General features: G+C 53.4%; 1 protein-coding gene across 1 annotated transcript; it reads left to right on the top strand.

The window, feature by feature from the left end:
• The first annotated feature begins 3,913 nt into the window (after window positions 1-3,913).
• On the top strand, window positions 3,914-11,477 carry Tfap2c (transcription factor AP-2 gamma). Its single transcript, XM_021155707.2, has 7 exons — window positions 3,914-4,004; window positions 5,537-6,019; window positions 6,131-6,182; window positions 7,534-7,750; window positions 8,162-8,280; window positions 10,157-10,301; window positions 11,133-11,477. Exons 1-7 carry the CDS (start codon window positions 3,957-3,959, stop codon window positions 11,416-11,418), a joined length of 1,350 nt encoding a protein of 449 aa, XP_021011366.1. The 5' UTR covers window positions 3,914-3,956; the 3' UTR covers window positions 11,419-11,477.
• The last annotated feature ends 2,854 nt before the right edge of the window (window positions 11,478-14,331 follow it).

Below are 14,331 nucleotides of genomic sequence, written 5' to 3'. Positions count from 1 at the left end.
CGCGCTGTCCTGCCGCCGCTCTCCCCAGCCCTTGGCCACCTTGGGCCTCCTCTGCGCCTGGCGGCGACTAAGATAAGTGACTTAAGGCCGCGGGGCTCAGCTGGCCTAGAGGTGTGTGGAAGCCTAGTACCCTAGAAGGCCTCTAGGTATATGGGTCTCCCGCCTGCGCTCGGAGCGCTTAGGTCGCTTGGATATGGGCCCCAGGACGCCCTGGGAAGGTGACAAGCCCTAGTCCAAGTGTTCGAGGGTCCCCGGGGGCAGGGTAGGGCAGTCTCAGGATTGTCTCCTTCGGGGTTCTGGAGACTCTGGGAGAGAGGCCTTAGATTATTGCTTAAAGGAAGTCAAATTCAGATTCACCTTTGCTGCCACCGCAGAGAGAAGGATTTGGCCAGCGCTGAGCACAGGAGTGCAGCCGCCCGCAGGCCTTGGACAAAATGGGTCCCAGGGAGCCTGGTAAAGTCAAGGGTTCGAATTTCGTTTTATTTGCCTGTTTGTAAAGAGTTGCCTAGTAGAAAGACCCAAAGGCTGGGAAACCGCTTCAGGCCCCTGCGGCCCTGAGTTAGACTCACTGAGCTGAGTGGGGCTGAGGTCCCTACATCTATGGGCCTACATTTATTCTGTTAGAAAATTTAAAAATCGATTGGTATTATTTTGGAGCGCCCGAGGATTGTTGTCAACAACACCTCTGTGCTTAGTTCTGGAAGCTCTTTATGTTTTAAAAGGTATGTCTTTATTGTGCATGTGTTTAGTGTGTGTGCACACGCGCTGTGTGTATGGCCGTGGATAGGTGGTGGGAGTAGGTCCTCTCCTCCTACCCTGTGTTTTTAAACTTGGCGGCAGGCGCCTCTATCTACGGAGCCATCCCTCCGGCTTTTGCGGGGGAGTTCTTTCAAGCCCAAGGTCCCGCGCTTGCCCATTCTAGGACAGGAGGGTGGGGCGTGGATGGACACCCTCCTCCAGAGATTTGTGGCAGAAACCGGTTTCTAGGGCCCTGCCCAACCCAGGCTGCTAGGTAGTTGACTGTAGTCCTTCATTGTCCCTAGGGGCGCCGAATAGAGTCCTTCCCCCACCCCACCCCCCCACGTGGCGCCGCACTTGCGAAGTGCTCCGGGGCCCACCTATTCTTGGGAGCCCTTTCCCTAAGGCCAAAAGAGGAGTCTTGCCGCCTGCACTTCAGTCCAGTTTTATAATAGAAAACTCCAAACTGACTTCTTTGGCCTTGGGTGGTGGCAGGATGGGAGACTACCCCCAAGCCACATTGACAGACGCACCCTCGCGTGCTTCTTCGGAGGTGTCTCACATTTGGGCATTTGGGGGTGCCGGTGCGCGCGCGCACACACACACACACTCACACGCACACACCTGGGCGGCTCCAGTCTGGTTTCCTGGGCCATCCCAATGAGAGGGACCTGCGTTGCCAGAGTGTGAGTGACTTGCAGGCTCCCTAGGGGGCGGCAGAGCTGAGCCCCTGGCAGCCTTCCTTCCACTCCCATATCTCTGCACGGGGACCTTAGAGCAATTTCTTAGTCCCGGGGACCGGGGGTGGGGGGGAGATGGGAGGTGGGCAGGACACCTTACCCAGCCCTGGCTGCCAAGGGGTACAACCACACGGGTCAACGTCTTTCCGTGGGCGAGGGTAGGAGATTGTTTGGAGCGCGGGAACCATCAGAGAAGCTGAGCTCAAGGAAGGCGGAAGCTTCCTGCACCTGGACTGTGTTGTGTGTCCAGGTCCCGGGCCCCAAGCTGGGTGTGGATGGGACAGGGTCCTCCAGAGTCGAGGAGATCCTGTGTGCAACTGTCCTCTCCATCAAGTGCTGCGCTGTCGCTTTAGAGAGAATGAATAGCCTTGTCTAGCGGTTCCCAAGTCCCCAGACTTGGGGGGGGGGCTTAGGAAAGGCGAATGCAGACCCCTCATGCCCTTCTGCTCCCCCCTCTCCCTCGGCCGAAAGCTTCGGTGCAGAAAGCACTCGGTCCCTCTGGGCTTCTTGGATTATCGCTGAGGTGGGAAGAACAGGGAAAGCCTGGGGTAGGATGAGCCGCACCGCCCCCCTAGCCGGGAGAGGAGTCGGGAGAGGGGCGGACATGTGACAGTTGCTTTCCAGAGAGAGCCTGGGACCTGGTGTTCCCAGTCCTGAGCTTGAGTATGCGGGCAGCACCAGCTCTTCCTGGAGCAGGTGCCCTCTTCTCCCGCTAATTCCAGGGCCTCTCTGTTTTGGAGGCTCGGTCTGGATTGCCTGCCTTTTAAACTTAGCCGGAAAAGCCCCCTTGATTCCCGCAGTTTCAACTTCCTGGGTTTGTTAAGAGTCAACTGGCCAGAAAGCTATTTTGCATGCGGCTATTCTCTAAGACCATGGGGGAACGGTTGGCTTGAACATCTATTTTAATTTTAGTTACTTTACTTCAGGCCTATCTGGGTCTAGGGAAATGCTTATAGAGGAGGAGCAGGAAGAGAGCAAATTATTTTAGTCTGTGGATACGGGAGGCACGTTCCCAACAGGTCCTGGCCACTGGGCTGATGGGTATCAAGAATTGCGTAATTGGCTTCGGAATCAATCCGAAATAGTCCCTGCCTCCAATTCCACTGTTTGAAGCCAATCTCCATATACTGTTGGGACGGACCAACAAGATTAGCTCTCGAGAACTGTGGACTTTCCGTTTGAGATGAAAAAAATTAACTATAACAATTAGGCCAATTAATTTCGTTTCGTTGAATTAAAAAATAACACTGAGTATTGCTTTTTGGCTTGGATGGAAAATCTTGGGGTGCAGCAGCATTCTGTGGATAGAAGCTTTGCTTTCTGCCTCCCGTGGGACGAGGTGTGCCCATATCTCAGGGCGACCTCCCTGTAGTCCCCCTCCCACTTTACAGCACCTCATTCCACGCGGCCCGTGGCGATGGAGGTTTATTCTGCCTGGAACCTCTTTACCTGGGCGAGTTGAGGCTTCTGAATGGCCCGCCCGTGACAGCTGCAGAACCGGCGCTCCGCAGGGCTGGGCATCGCAGCAGGGATGGGCCTGGGCGGGGGAGCTCGGGTCTCCTCCAGCCGCGGCCCGCAGCCAGATACAGCTTCGGGCTACAGCTGCAGCACGCGGTTGTCCGATTTATTCTCAGCAGGTATTACTGTGAGTTTCCTCTTTGGAGCTGGGGGAGCGGACTCCTTCTCGGAATCCTTCCCCTCCCTTCCCTCAGTGGGCAGGTCAGTAAAGTACCCAGGGAGAGGGAAAGGGGGGAGGCACCAGGGAACAGTGGGACTTTAGCTATTTCTCAGCCCAATCCTTAAATGTCTGTCGGAACAGCTGGGGCGAGGTGTCAGGGCACCCCAGGAGTTGAGACACCCCGGAATGGGGCGTCTTCAACTCTCAAGTGACATCCATTTTTAGGAGGATGAAGGAAGGTTCTTGAAGTGGGGAAATCCCAGCTGTCAGCTCTGCCAATCTCAGGTGTGCAAGGGGGCTGGCAGGCAAAGGAAGCCACGTTTGGGTACCCCAGCTTGGCAGGTCTGCGGTTGTCAGAGACCGCCCACTGATGCCCCTGCGAGCCCCTCGCGACGCCTGGTCCTGCAACACGCTAGGCAGGGTGCGGGGCGGAGCTAGGCAGGGACTGGCTGGGGGCTGCCCCGCCCGGCGCCTGGGCCTCCGCGCGGCGCCGGCCCCCGGGGAGGAGTTATGATAATTTCCTTCCCATTAAGGCGTTCGGGTCCCCCGGCGATAGCCGGGACACACTGGGAGGGTGAGGCTTCTCCGGTCCACGGCTGCGGCCTCTACACACCCACGGCGACCACATCTCTGTGCACAGCCACCGATGCGCGTCCAGTGACTGGGACAGCGAGGCCCGCGCGCGCGGCTGGGGCGGCGGCAGACGCCTGGCCACCGTGACCCCGATTGTGGATTTACCGCTCGGGGGGTGGGGGGAGCCTGGATTTAACTGGCGACTATTTTGGGGGACGTCGGACGCCATGTTGTGGAAAATAACAGATAATGTCAAGTATGAAGAGGATTGCGAGGTGAGCGAGGGGCTAGGGAACGTAGCCCCGCCGGCCCGAGCGGGGTCCCAGGGCTGCTGGCCAAGGCTGAGGACGTTTGCGCGGAGCCCTCGCCTTCGGGAGGGATGAGGGCCAGTCTTCGGCCATCTCCTGGGCCCCTTGTTGAATCTGGTCTTGTCTCTCGGGGACAAGGCCTGGCAAGAGCGTGGCAAAACCACCCGCAGACCTCAACTGTGGGTTTCTACGAAGCGCACGGCCCTCCTTTCCATTTTCCCCGAAGAGCGCCCTGTCTCCGGGTCTCAGACGTGGCTTTTTCCCACGAAGTCTGTCCAGTGTCCACGGAAGCTTCCCTGCCAGCGACACCTTTGCGGAGTCTCCTCCAAGGAAGGCTTGTCACCTGCCCCGCTACCTCCTCGGGAAAGAAAAAAAAAAAAAAAAAAAAAAAGAAAAGTCCAAACAACTGCAACCTGGTTTTCAAGAGAAGTGGGGGTTGGGGACTGTGGGGTGGGGGTGAAGCCAGATGGGGCCTTGAGCGCTCGCGAGTACTCTAGCCTGTCGGACAGGTTGAGCTAGAGTTTCGGAGAGTAGGAGGGAGGGAGGCGGCGAGCGGGAAGAGGAAGAAGATTCAGGCGGCGCGAGGCGAGCACCGGGGAGCGTGGAGAGGAGAGGCCGGGCGGCCGGGCGGCCAAGCTGCGGGAGCGCACCGCACCCGCACGACCTCGAGGGGCTGCCCCTACGTGCATGCCCGGGCGGCTTCCGCTAGGGGGCGACAGTGCCCCGCTCCTGTGTCCCTGCTACCCTTCTGACCCCTGGGACTGATGAAGACACATCTTTTAGGAATTAAGCCTGACCGCCTTGGGGCGAGGGGACGTGCGCAGGCAAAGGTTGCCCAGTTTGGCAGAGTCTTTTCATTCCTTCTCTACACCGGGATGTGTGAGAACCTTGACCGTGGCCGGGCTGGAAGACCTCACTTCCTAAGGCGCAGAAGGCACGGGCTTGGCTAGCAAGGATCACAGCTCCGGTCCCGCGGGTCGGCTCCCGGTCTCTCCGGACCACATTACTATCAGGCCTTACCTGAGAGTGTCACTTCCGCGGCGCGGCCGCCTCTTAAGGGAGTGAGAGGGGGATGATCCTTGGGGCGGGGAAACGCGCCCTTCGTCGGCGTTGCGCTTTATCCGCGCTATTTGCGCGCCGCGGCGACATGGGAGGAGGGTTGTTGAACGAGGGCGCTTTGCGCCGAGGTCGCCGCACGCCGAAACCCTGGGGCACGGGTTACCGGACTGTGGCGCGGAACGCGCTCTTGGCACCTCTAAGCGACGCAGCGCAGGAACCTTCGCCAGAGGGCTCGAAGGATTCGTTCCCTCAGGTCTTAAACCGATGGGTTCACAACGAAGTCCGGGGAGCTCATTGTCCCCGGGGGCTCTCGGGCTCAGGGGCGGATCGAGACGGGTGGCGCGAGCTTGGTGGGGCGCATAGGTGCCCCTCTCTCCTGGCTTGCTTGTTCGCTGTAGCAGGGTTTCGTACTAACCGGGTTTCTCCCGTTTCTCTCCCAGGATCGCCACGACTCGAGCAGTAATGGCAACCCTCGCATCCCTCACCTCTCCTCTACGGGACAACATCTCTACAGTCCCGCGCCGCCTCTCTCGCACACCGGGGTTGCAGAGTACCAGCCGCCTCCGTACTTCCCGCCGCCTTACCAGCAGCTGGCATACTCGCAGTCCGCCGACCATTACTCGCATCTGGGAGAGGCTTACGCTGCCGCCATGAACCCCCTGCACCAGCCTGCGGCCACGGGCAGCCAGCAACAGGCCTGGCCGGGTCGACAGAGTCAGGAGGGCTCTAGCCTGGCCTCGCACCACAGCCGCTCTGCAAGTCTAATACCCCATATTTCGGGGCTGGAGGGGGGCTCGGTGAGCGCCCGGCGGGAAGCCTACCGCCGGTCCGACCTGCTGCTGCCTCACGCGCACGCCCTGGAAGCCGGCCTGGCTGAGAACCTGGGGCTGCACGAGATGGCTCACCCCATAGAGGAGGTGCAGGTGAGCAGCGGGGGCGGGAGGCTGGGCGTGGGGTGGGGGGTTCTACCTTACCTTACCCTCCAGCCTTTCCACCTTCCTCCAAACTTAAAAGAAATTGTCATTCCCCCCCAGAATGTGGACGACGCGCACTTGCTCCTACACGATCAGACTGTCATTCGCAAAGGTAAACACTGGCTCTTTCCGCTTGTGTCTAACACGTGGCTCTGAGCAGTGAAGTTGCCCCTTTTCTGTAAAGGCTGGGGTATTAGGTGGCTAACGCGGCGGCTCACCTAGTGGAGGAGAGGCCTGATAGGATTACAGAAGACCACGCTTGAACAAAAGTCAGTTCCTGGCCTGAACGAAAAGAACTCTCCGAGCTGTGATTTTTAAAAGATTGTTTTTTTGTTAGCGGCCATATTTTTTGAATCAAATGTTTCAGTCTGTAACCCAGAGTGACCTTGAATTCCTTGTAAGCCTCCTGGCTCAACCTCCCTAGTGCTGGCATTACAGGTGGGAAATACAATTTAACTTTAAAACGGGGGGGGGGGGGGATACAAATAGTACCTTAGTTTTCTTATTCTGTAACAATTTTTATTCTTCAACAAACTGACCTAATTTTACTTTTTAGAGGTACATTTATTGTGGGGGGTCAAAATCTAACCTGCTAACGTCGGTTCTCACTGTCCACTCTGTGGGTTCCAGGGATTGAACTTGGGTGTCAGGCTTGGCGGCAAGCACCTTTCCCTGCTGAGCCTTCTTGCTGGCATAAAAGAGATTTTACTTCTGTGGAAGACAGTTATTGGAGAGGCTCTTAATTCTGACACTACTTAATAGGTTTCTCCTAATATGCTGCCTTATTAAGGACAGACCTCGGGTTTATAGGAGGGAGGGGATTGGGGAAATCGGATTACAGTGAGTGGGTGGCTCTTGATTAAGTTACACTGACAGGGTTGCCAGTCTTTTTGAGGGGAAATGGAATCGTTCTAAATTACAGGTAGTTGTGGTCTCGAGATTGTGAGCTCTTATTAGTAGATTGGGAGAGGTTTGGAGAGGAAAACCTGAAAAGAAACAGTTCCTGAGTAGACCTAAGCAGATCTGGCTAATCTGTATTTCTGAATTCCCTGGTGTCAGCTGCACTGAAGGGTCTGGCGATGATCTAAACACGTCCTGCCCCGTGGCTTCAGTTCATCTTGGAGGGGGAGGGGGGATGCCGCTTATTTCGAATTGAAGCGGTTTTTCTGAAAGCAAATGATTTAATTAAACAGATTACCATGGTGGCCAGGAACAGAGAGGGAGAGAGAGAGAGGGAGAGGGAGGGAGGGAGGAGAGAGAAACAACTCTACAAGGAATCTTTACTAATTAAGGTCTGGAGGTGTTAATCATGATTTCAGACTCCAGCCTTTAAAGAAAGGATACGGCTTTTAAAAGGACTTGCAAGAAGCAAGGAGTTTTCTGGAGGCGGACCTCAGCTTTGGTTTGCCCTTTTGTAAAGGTCTCTCTGTTCTCTAATGGCAAACCTATTCTGTCCCCTACAGGACCCATTTCAATGACCAAGAACCCTTTGGGGCTCCCCTGCCAGAAGGACCTGGTAGGAGCGGTCATGAACCCCAGTGAGGTCTTCTGCTCTGTCCCTGGAAGACTGTCCCTGCTCAGCTCCACATCTAAGTACAAAGTAACTGTGGCTGAGGTACAGAGGCGACTGTCACCACCGGAATGCCTAAACGCCTCACTCCTGGGAGGCGTGCTCAGAAGGTAACACTTGTTCAGGGCCCCCTGGGGGTTGGGTAGTTGAAGGTGAATATGTACGAGGGCCTGGAGGTATTTTTAACATTTATGTAACTTTTATATCTTAACGCTGAATTCTAATCTGTGTTAAGAGAGCTTTTTAGTGCATATCTTCTTCTTGAAAGTGCCAAATGCAGAATGTGCTAAAACAGCAGTAACAGGTTATCATTTGGTTGGGATTAAGAGGCAGCAGCTGCATGGGGGGGGGGAGGCTTCTAGTGTTTGGTCCCCCCAGGGAGTTTACTGCTGCAGTCATGAGTGAAGATTTTTCTGCACCCCTACTAGAGGATTCTGAGATTGGTGGGGGTGGGGGTGGGGGTCTGGTTTGTTTGTTGGTTTGATTGTTTTGCAAGTCGCTAACTTTCCCTCTCCATGCAGAGCAAAGTCCAAAAATGGAGGCCGGTCCTTGAGGGAGAAGTTGGACAAAATTGGATTGAACCTTCCGGCCGGAAGACGGAAAGCCGCCCACGTCACTCTCCTCACGTCTCTCGTGGAAGGTCCGTGCGGTTTGTCACTCAGAAAGCCGTGTTACTAAAGCTTTCACTTTTTCTGGACCTATGAGGTCACTCGGGAGTTGGCAAAACTTTCCCGTGACCGTGAGCTAGCTTTTGAAAGGTTCGGTCCATCAAGGATGGGCCCCGCCCATAAGGAGGCAGAATGGCCGTTTTTTTCTGGTTGTAGGGTATCTGGTTGTGTTGGGTGTATACAATGGGCACTGGCTTAGTTCACCATTTCTTCCCTTCCACCAAAGGCCGGGGATGGGGGTGGGGGGGATGAAACCCATGGTCCACAAATGAGCTCCTTCTCCAATCCTGAGGTCGTAGCTGTGTCAGTCCAGGTTTTGAATGGGGACCTGTGCCCCAGTCTGGAAAGTAGCCAAGAAGACCATGCTTTAGCCTTGAAAAGGGACGTAAATACTTTTCTAAAGCAAGGAGCACATGTGACAGGAAGCCAGGAAGGTGGGCCTGGACACAAGTGCCTCAGCCCAGGCCCCTGGGCCCCTCTGTTGTTAGATGGCCCGGTGCTGGCTGACTTAAGACAGGATGGCCCCAAGAAGCCAGCTCTCCAGGGCAGAGCTGTCTCGGAACACTTTACTTTCTTTCCTTGCCTCACGGTGTGACTTGTGCTGAAAGGGACTTGACAGGATCCCCCCGCCCCCATGCCTTTGCACTGTGCCTTTGGAGGTAGGGCAGGCAGAAAGGCCTGACTGAAGAGCTGGCTTGCATGGAGTATGGGGTTGGTACCTTACTAAATAAGCATTCCCAGACCTCCTTACTAGCCACTCTGAGAAGTTTACAGACAGAAGTAGCTGGCCCGACTCTGGATTCTGACTCAGCTCAGGCCTCTCCACAGTCTGGAGCCCTGAAGGCAGGTTGCTTTTACTGGAAGAAATTATTTTTTTTCCCTCTCTGTCTCTGTCTCCCCACACCCCCACACACCTGGGCTTTGTTTTCAATTAGAATACCCCCACCTAGCACTTTTTTGGTTTTTCAAGACAGGGTTTCTCTGTATAGCCCTGGCTGTCCTGGAACTCACTCTGTAGACCAGGCTGGCCTCTAACTCAGAAATCCACCTGCCTCTGCCTCCTGAGTGCTGCCGGGATTAAAGGCGTGCGCCACCACGCCCCGCACCACTTTCTTCCTAGTATTGTGGTTAAACCCAGGACCTCAGACTGCTCCACCTGAGTACCATCTTAGCCTTGAACCTCAGCCTCCCGAGTGCCAGGGTTGCAGGCGTGTTACACTGCTTTCTTCCTATTCATTGTCTTGAGACTGAGCATCTTGCACTAGGCTGGCTGTGTAGCCTAGAATGAACTTCAACTCCAGAGACCCCTGAATTCACCTTCCCAGAATTTGATTTCTTTTCTCTTTTTTTGAGTTAGAGAGCAAGTTACAGGCTGGTCTGGGCTACTTAGTGAATGCGAGATGACGCCCAGTCTTGAAAGCAAGATTCTAGATAACCAAGCTATGCTGGGTTGGTGAACACCTTTAATCCCAGCATTAAGGAGACAGAGGCAGGTAGATCTCGGTGAGTTCAAGGCCAGCCTAGTCTACACAGTAAATCCCAGTACAGCCAGAGAAAAACTGTCTTGAAAGCCTGGGTATTGGGGGGAGGTGTTAGATTTCCCCACTTTGTGAAGCATGGCAGACACTGGAGACCCTGTCTCAAAGCAAGAGAGTCTCTTCCTGAAGGCTGACCTCTGACCCGTGCCATAGCACATGCACACCCTGACTCACACAGGCATGTGTCCATACATGGACAATTAAGAAAAGCAGACAGGTGAACACCTAATGACCGGTCAAAGTGCACCGTAGAGAACAAAGAAACCTTGCTGACCACAGCCACTCGAGACTAAACCTGCTGCTATTGCAGGTGAAGCTGTCCACCTAGCACGGGACTTCGCCTATGTCTGCGAAGCTGAGTTTCCTAGTAAAGCAGTGGCTGACTATTTAACGAGACCACATCTTGGGGGACGGAACGAGATGGCCACGAGGAAGAGTATGTTGTTGGCTGCACAGTGAGTATTTTACAGTCCCTGGGGCTCCAAACCCGAAAGCTACTGTGGTGGGCGGCAGCCAGAGCTTTGCAGCGTCCTTCGCAGCAACCTCTCGTGGTGTTTAGAGGAGAGCATTGCTCCATCCCAGGTGGCGAGGGGCCTGCTAACACCACTCACAGCAGGCACAGCCCCCTGTTTATTGCCTTGGGGTGCGTGCAAGAATTTGTGTAGCTCAGTTAGTAGGGTTTGCCTAGTATGCATGAGGCTAGGCAACATCCTCAACTGCACATGAAAGCCAAGCATGGTGGTCTATGCCTGTAACGCCAGCATTCGGGAAGGCAAGCAAGAGGAGCTGGAGTTCAGGGTTGTCCTCAGCTACAAAGTGAGTTCTAAGGCCAGCCTGGGCTACATAGATTGGTCCTCTTGACCTTGGCCAGGTGGCGGGACTTCACCCACATGTCTTTTCTCATTGCATCAGAGATTAAATGAGATAGTGTTTGGAGAACCCTTAATCCCTGGCCTGGCACAGGGGCATGACAGTCAAGGGTATAGTGTTGCTTGGTAGAATGCTTGCCTGGCATACATGTAAGCACTACATTTGGTCCTCAGTGCTGCATAAATCAAGAGTAGAGGTGAATACCTGTTGTGATCTTGTACTGGGGAGGTAGAGGCGGTAATAAAACCAAGGTCATTCTTGGGTATATAGTGGGTTTGAGGCCCATTTGGAGACTGTCTCAGAAATGAATGCTAAATTCTCCTTTCTGAGCCTATCCTAATAGGATCCGGGGTGGGGGTGGGGGTGGGGGTTTATTCGGTCAAGAGCTGAGTAACATTCGCCAACTGTGTTCACAGGCAGGTGTGCAAGGAATTCACTGACCTCCTCCATCAAGATCGGACACCCAACGGGAACAACAGGCCCGCCCAAGTCTTGGAGACGAACATACAAAACTGTTTGTCTCATTTCAGCCTGATAACTCATGGCTTTGGCAGCCAGGCCATCTGTGCGGCGGTCTCCGCAGTGCAGAATTATATCAAGGAGGCTCTAATCGCCATCGATAAGTCCTACATGAACCCGGGGGACCAGAGTCCGGCTGATTCCAGCAAGACGATGGAAAAAATGGAAAAGCACAGGAAGTAAAATGGCTGCACGGAGGCCAGAGAGCAGAAGGAGAGGACCCAGGCCCCTCCACTGGGGCAGCCCGGGAAGTGTCCAGAGCAGCAGCAGCAGCAGTGAAGCAGTTACCACCTGCCCGCCCACGCCGCACTCTGGACCTGCCCTCTTGGAGTCTTTGTGACTTTTCCATTTAACCCTGGACATGCTATCTCGAAGCCACTTGGTTTGGTTCTTTTATTCATTAAACATGTGTGGTGTTTTTTTTTAAATCCGTTCCCTCTCTTGAAAGGTGCTATGAGTTTTAGAACCCTTTGTAAGAACTCCCTGGGCAGACAAGAAACTCCACGCTTAGCTGCTGACGCAGCAGGTGCATCGGAGTCAGATAAAGGGATTGATCGATCATAACTTATTTCTTTTTCAGTGTTAAGATAATAGCTGGCTTTTATGTCCACTAAAATATTTATCTAAAAAAAAAAATAGTATTTATCTAGTTTTCCCCCACCATCTTGTCAATCACACCTTCTGGTAGGAGGCAGAAGTCAGAGATGCTCTTAGCAGGCAGCTACTTACCAGTGGTATGTGACAGGCTTCCAGCTACTCATTCAAAAAAAGGGGTCCCCTGTTCTTAAGGAACTTGAAAGCAAAGCCTGCTGTTTCTCTCCTGTTTCCTTCCTCTTTTAAAAAAAATATTGAAAGTTTAAAATTCTTTAGATAATAGAATTTTTAAATGATCTGTTCCTTTAAGGTAGAGAAGTTTTATTTGCATATTTATTTCAGATCTTGATTTTTTTTTTCCACAAAACTTGAAGAGGGTAGGCACACAGCGGCGCCTGCCATCCCTAAGTCCCCGAGGAGGCTCCGTGTTGAGAAACTGTTGAGTGTACAGATTTTATTTATGCATAATTTAATGGGATCTGTAAATACTTCTATGGCTTTTTGAGAAATGGGATTCGATTTTAAAATTACCTTTTAATGGTGATGGGTCATGTAGCCCCTGTAGCTTTTATGCGAGGGCACACAGGGTATTGAGACTGAAGATGAAGCTGGGCTTTTCTCTCTTGGCTGGTCAAGGATTATTTGATTGGAGCTGTTTAGGAAGCAAGATGCATCTCATTTCTGCGGGCTGAACCAGAAGAGCATAGAGTTTAGTTTGTGTGGGTGAAGTGTGGATTGGGATTGAACCTCTAAGCCTGTCCGTGCTCCTTAAATAATTGTTGTGTGTGATACCTGTATAATAAAAAATATTCTCGATAGAATCTCTGATTGAAAGTCTGATTTTTTGGGGGGAGTGGGGGGGGGGTGGTGGTGCTGAGTCGGACTGGTCAGGGCTAACTTGAAGCCTGAACTGTGGTTTAGCTAATTCTATAGGTAGAGTAAGACAGGGCGCTGTGGAAGGATCTTGAGGCTTCTTTTCCCTCATTAGTGAGGCTGCTCAGCTGCCCCACATCATTCTTGCTTCCATCTTGTCCTCATTAGCTGAGTACTAGCACCTGGGGGTACTGGGGCTGCGCTCAGGGTGAGCGGCTTGTCACTGAGAGAGAGGGGGTTCACTTCTGTTGTGTTCCTTGTCTGTGTGATGGGTCTGGTATGCTGAGCCTGCACTCTGCTGCTCTGTGGTTACCCCAAGCCTAAGGTCACAGTTTGGGGAGTGTCGAATGAATGGATGGCTGTTGAATGGGCTTGCCGCCGTCCTCACAGGTTTTCCTTGGGCAGGTCTTAAGGAGACAGAATCAGTCAATCAACCCCAAGAATGGTGGCCCGCGGCATCAGCGTGTTCACTGAAATCGGGCTTCTCCAGCATTGCAGACAGTGAAGGCACGGACTCTCCACTGGGTCTTCTTGTTTTGACTGTGGGGTGAGTTAGAAGCAGTGTAGAAGCCCTGGGGGCGGGCTGGGTGCTTGCTGAGTGTTCCGAACTTGGATGCATACCGCCTGCACTTGGTTTCTGGTTCGAGTAGCCTGGCATGGCCTCCAGGAAGTGAAAGGTTAATAGTTTGGCATGCATGGCTGGGCTTCAAAGGGAAGTGGAGACAGGAGGATTTTCCACTTTTGGATAAAGTCGTGGCTTCAGCTCCATTCTTGTAACCCTTAATTCCTAACTCCCGCCTCGGTACACAGCCGCTCCTGACTTTGCACTGGCATGGGATGCTCTCAGGTAATTTATGCACTGCCAGCCCCACACTTGTTCTTGGCAGCTCGTCCTTAGTCCCTGCACATCCCCACTAAGTTGGATTTACCTGGTTGATAGTCAAAATCACAATTGGCTTTGCTTTCACGCAGAGAAAGGTCTTAGGTTGGCAGTTCTTTCTCAATCAAGACTTAGGACACTGGGTGTCTTAAGGAAGTCTCGGGGCAAAGGGCTGAAAAGAATCAGCTTGGTTTTCTTATCGATAAGCCAGACTCCGGCTGTGTTCAAGTGCACTGCAGACACCATACTGGGAGCTTCTTAAGGTCAAACAACCAAAGAAAGCCACAAACAAGCTCTTGTGCCTGGCTAGGTGCTTTTATTTTATAGACCTGGAAGTGCAGGGGACAAGTTCCCCAGATCTGACGTCCGAGGAAGCCCCTGAGCTGCTGTCCCGTGAATAGATAGGAACCAGGTACCTTACAGGGGGACCTGCAGGCACCTTGCCTGCTGACAATGTCCCCAGGGAGCTCAGCCCACTGGTAAAAGACTGAGCTGTGGGTTCAAAACTACTTGCTTTCGTGAAAAGGATGTATTTTGCTTTTTAAGCTTTACTACAGAAGCGAGCCTCTGCCTGTATGCTAGCCGGTCCACACACTGCTTCCTTTATTTCTTTGTTTCTGGTGTGTGCGTCTGCATGCGTGCGTGTGTGTGGGTGCATGTGTGTGCATGCTCATGGAGGTTACGTCAGGTGTCTTCCTCTGAGGCTGCCCGCCTCAGTTTCTAAGGTGGCGTCACTCACTGAACTCAGA

Source organism: Mus caroli, unplaced genomic scaffold, assembly GCF_978045245.1.
Source record: "Mus caroli unplaced genomic scaffold, Mus_caroli_1 scaffold_2, whole genome shotgun sequence".
Lineage (NCBI taxonomy): Eukaryota > Metazoa > Chordata > Mammalia > Rodentia > Muridae > Mus > Mus caroli.
Note: the sequence above shows the minus strand (reverse complement) of the source record. Positions and strands in the feature narration are given on the sequence as shown.

What these genes read in the sequence shown, in the direction of transcription:
- Tfap2c (XM_021155707.2), top strand. Translation starts at nt 3,957, where the DNA reads ATGTTGTGGAAAATAACAGATAATGTCAAGTATGAAGAGGATTGCGAG. An exon ending in ACCCCATAGAGGAGGTGCAG is followed by an intron (nt 6,020 to 6,130) that starts GTGAGCAGCGGG and finishes ATTCCCCCCCAG; the next exon opens with AATGTGGACGACGCGCACTT. An exon ending in TCAGACTGTCATTCGCAAAG is followed by an intron (nt 6,183 to 7,533) that starts GTAAACACTGGC and finishes TGTCCCCTACAG; the next exon opens with GACCCATTTCAATGACCAAG.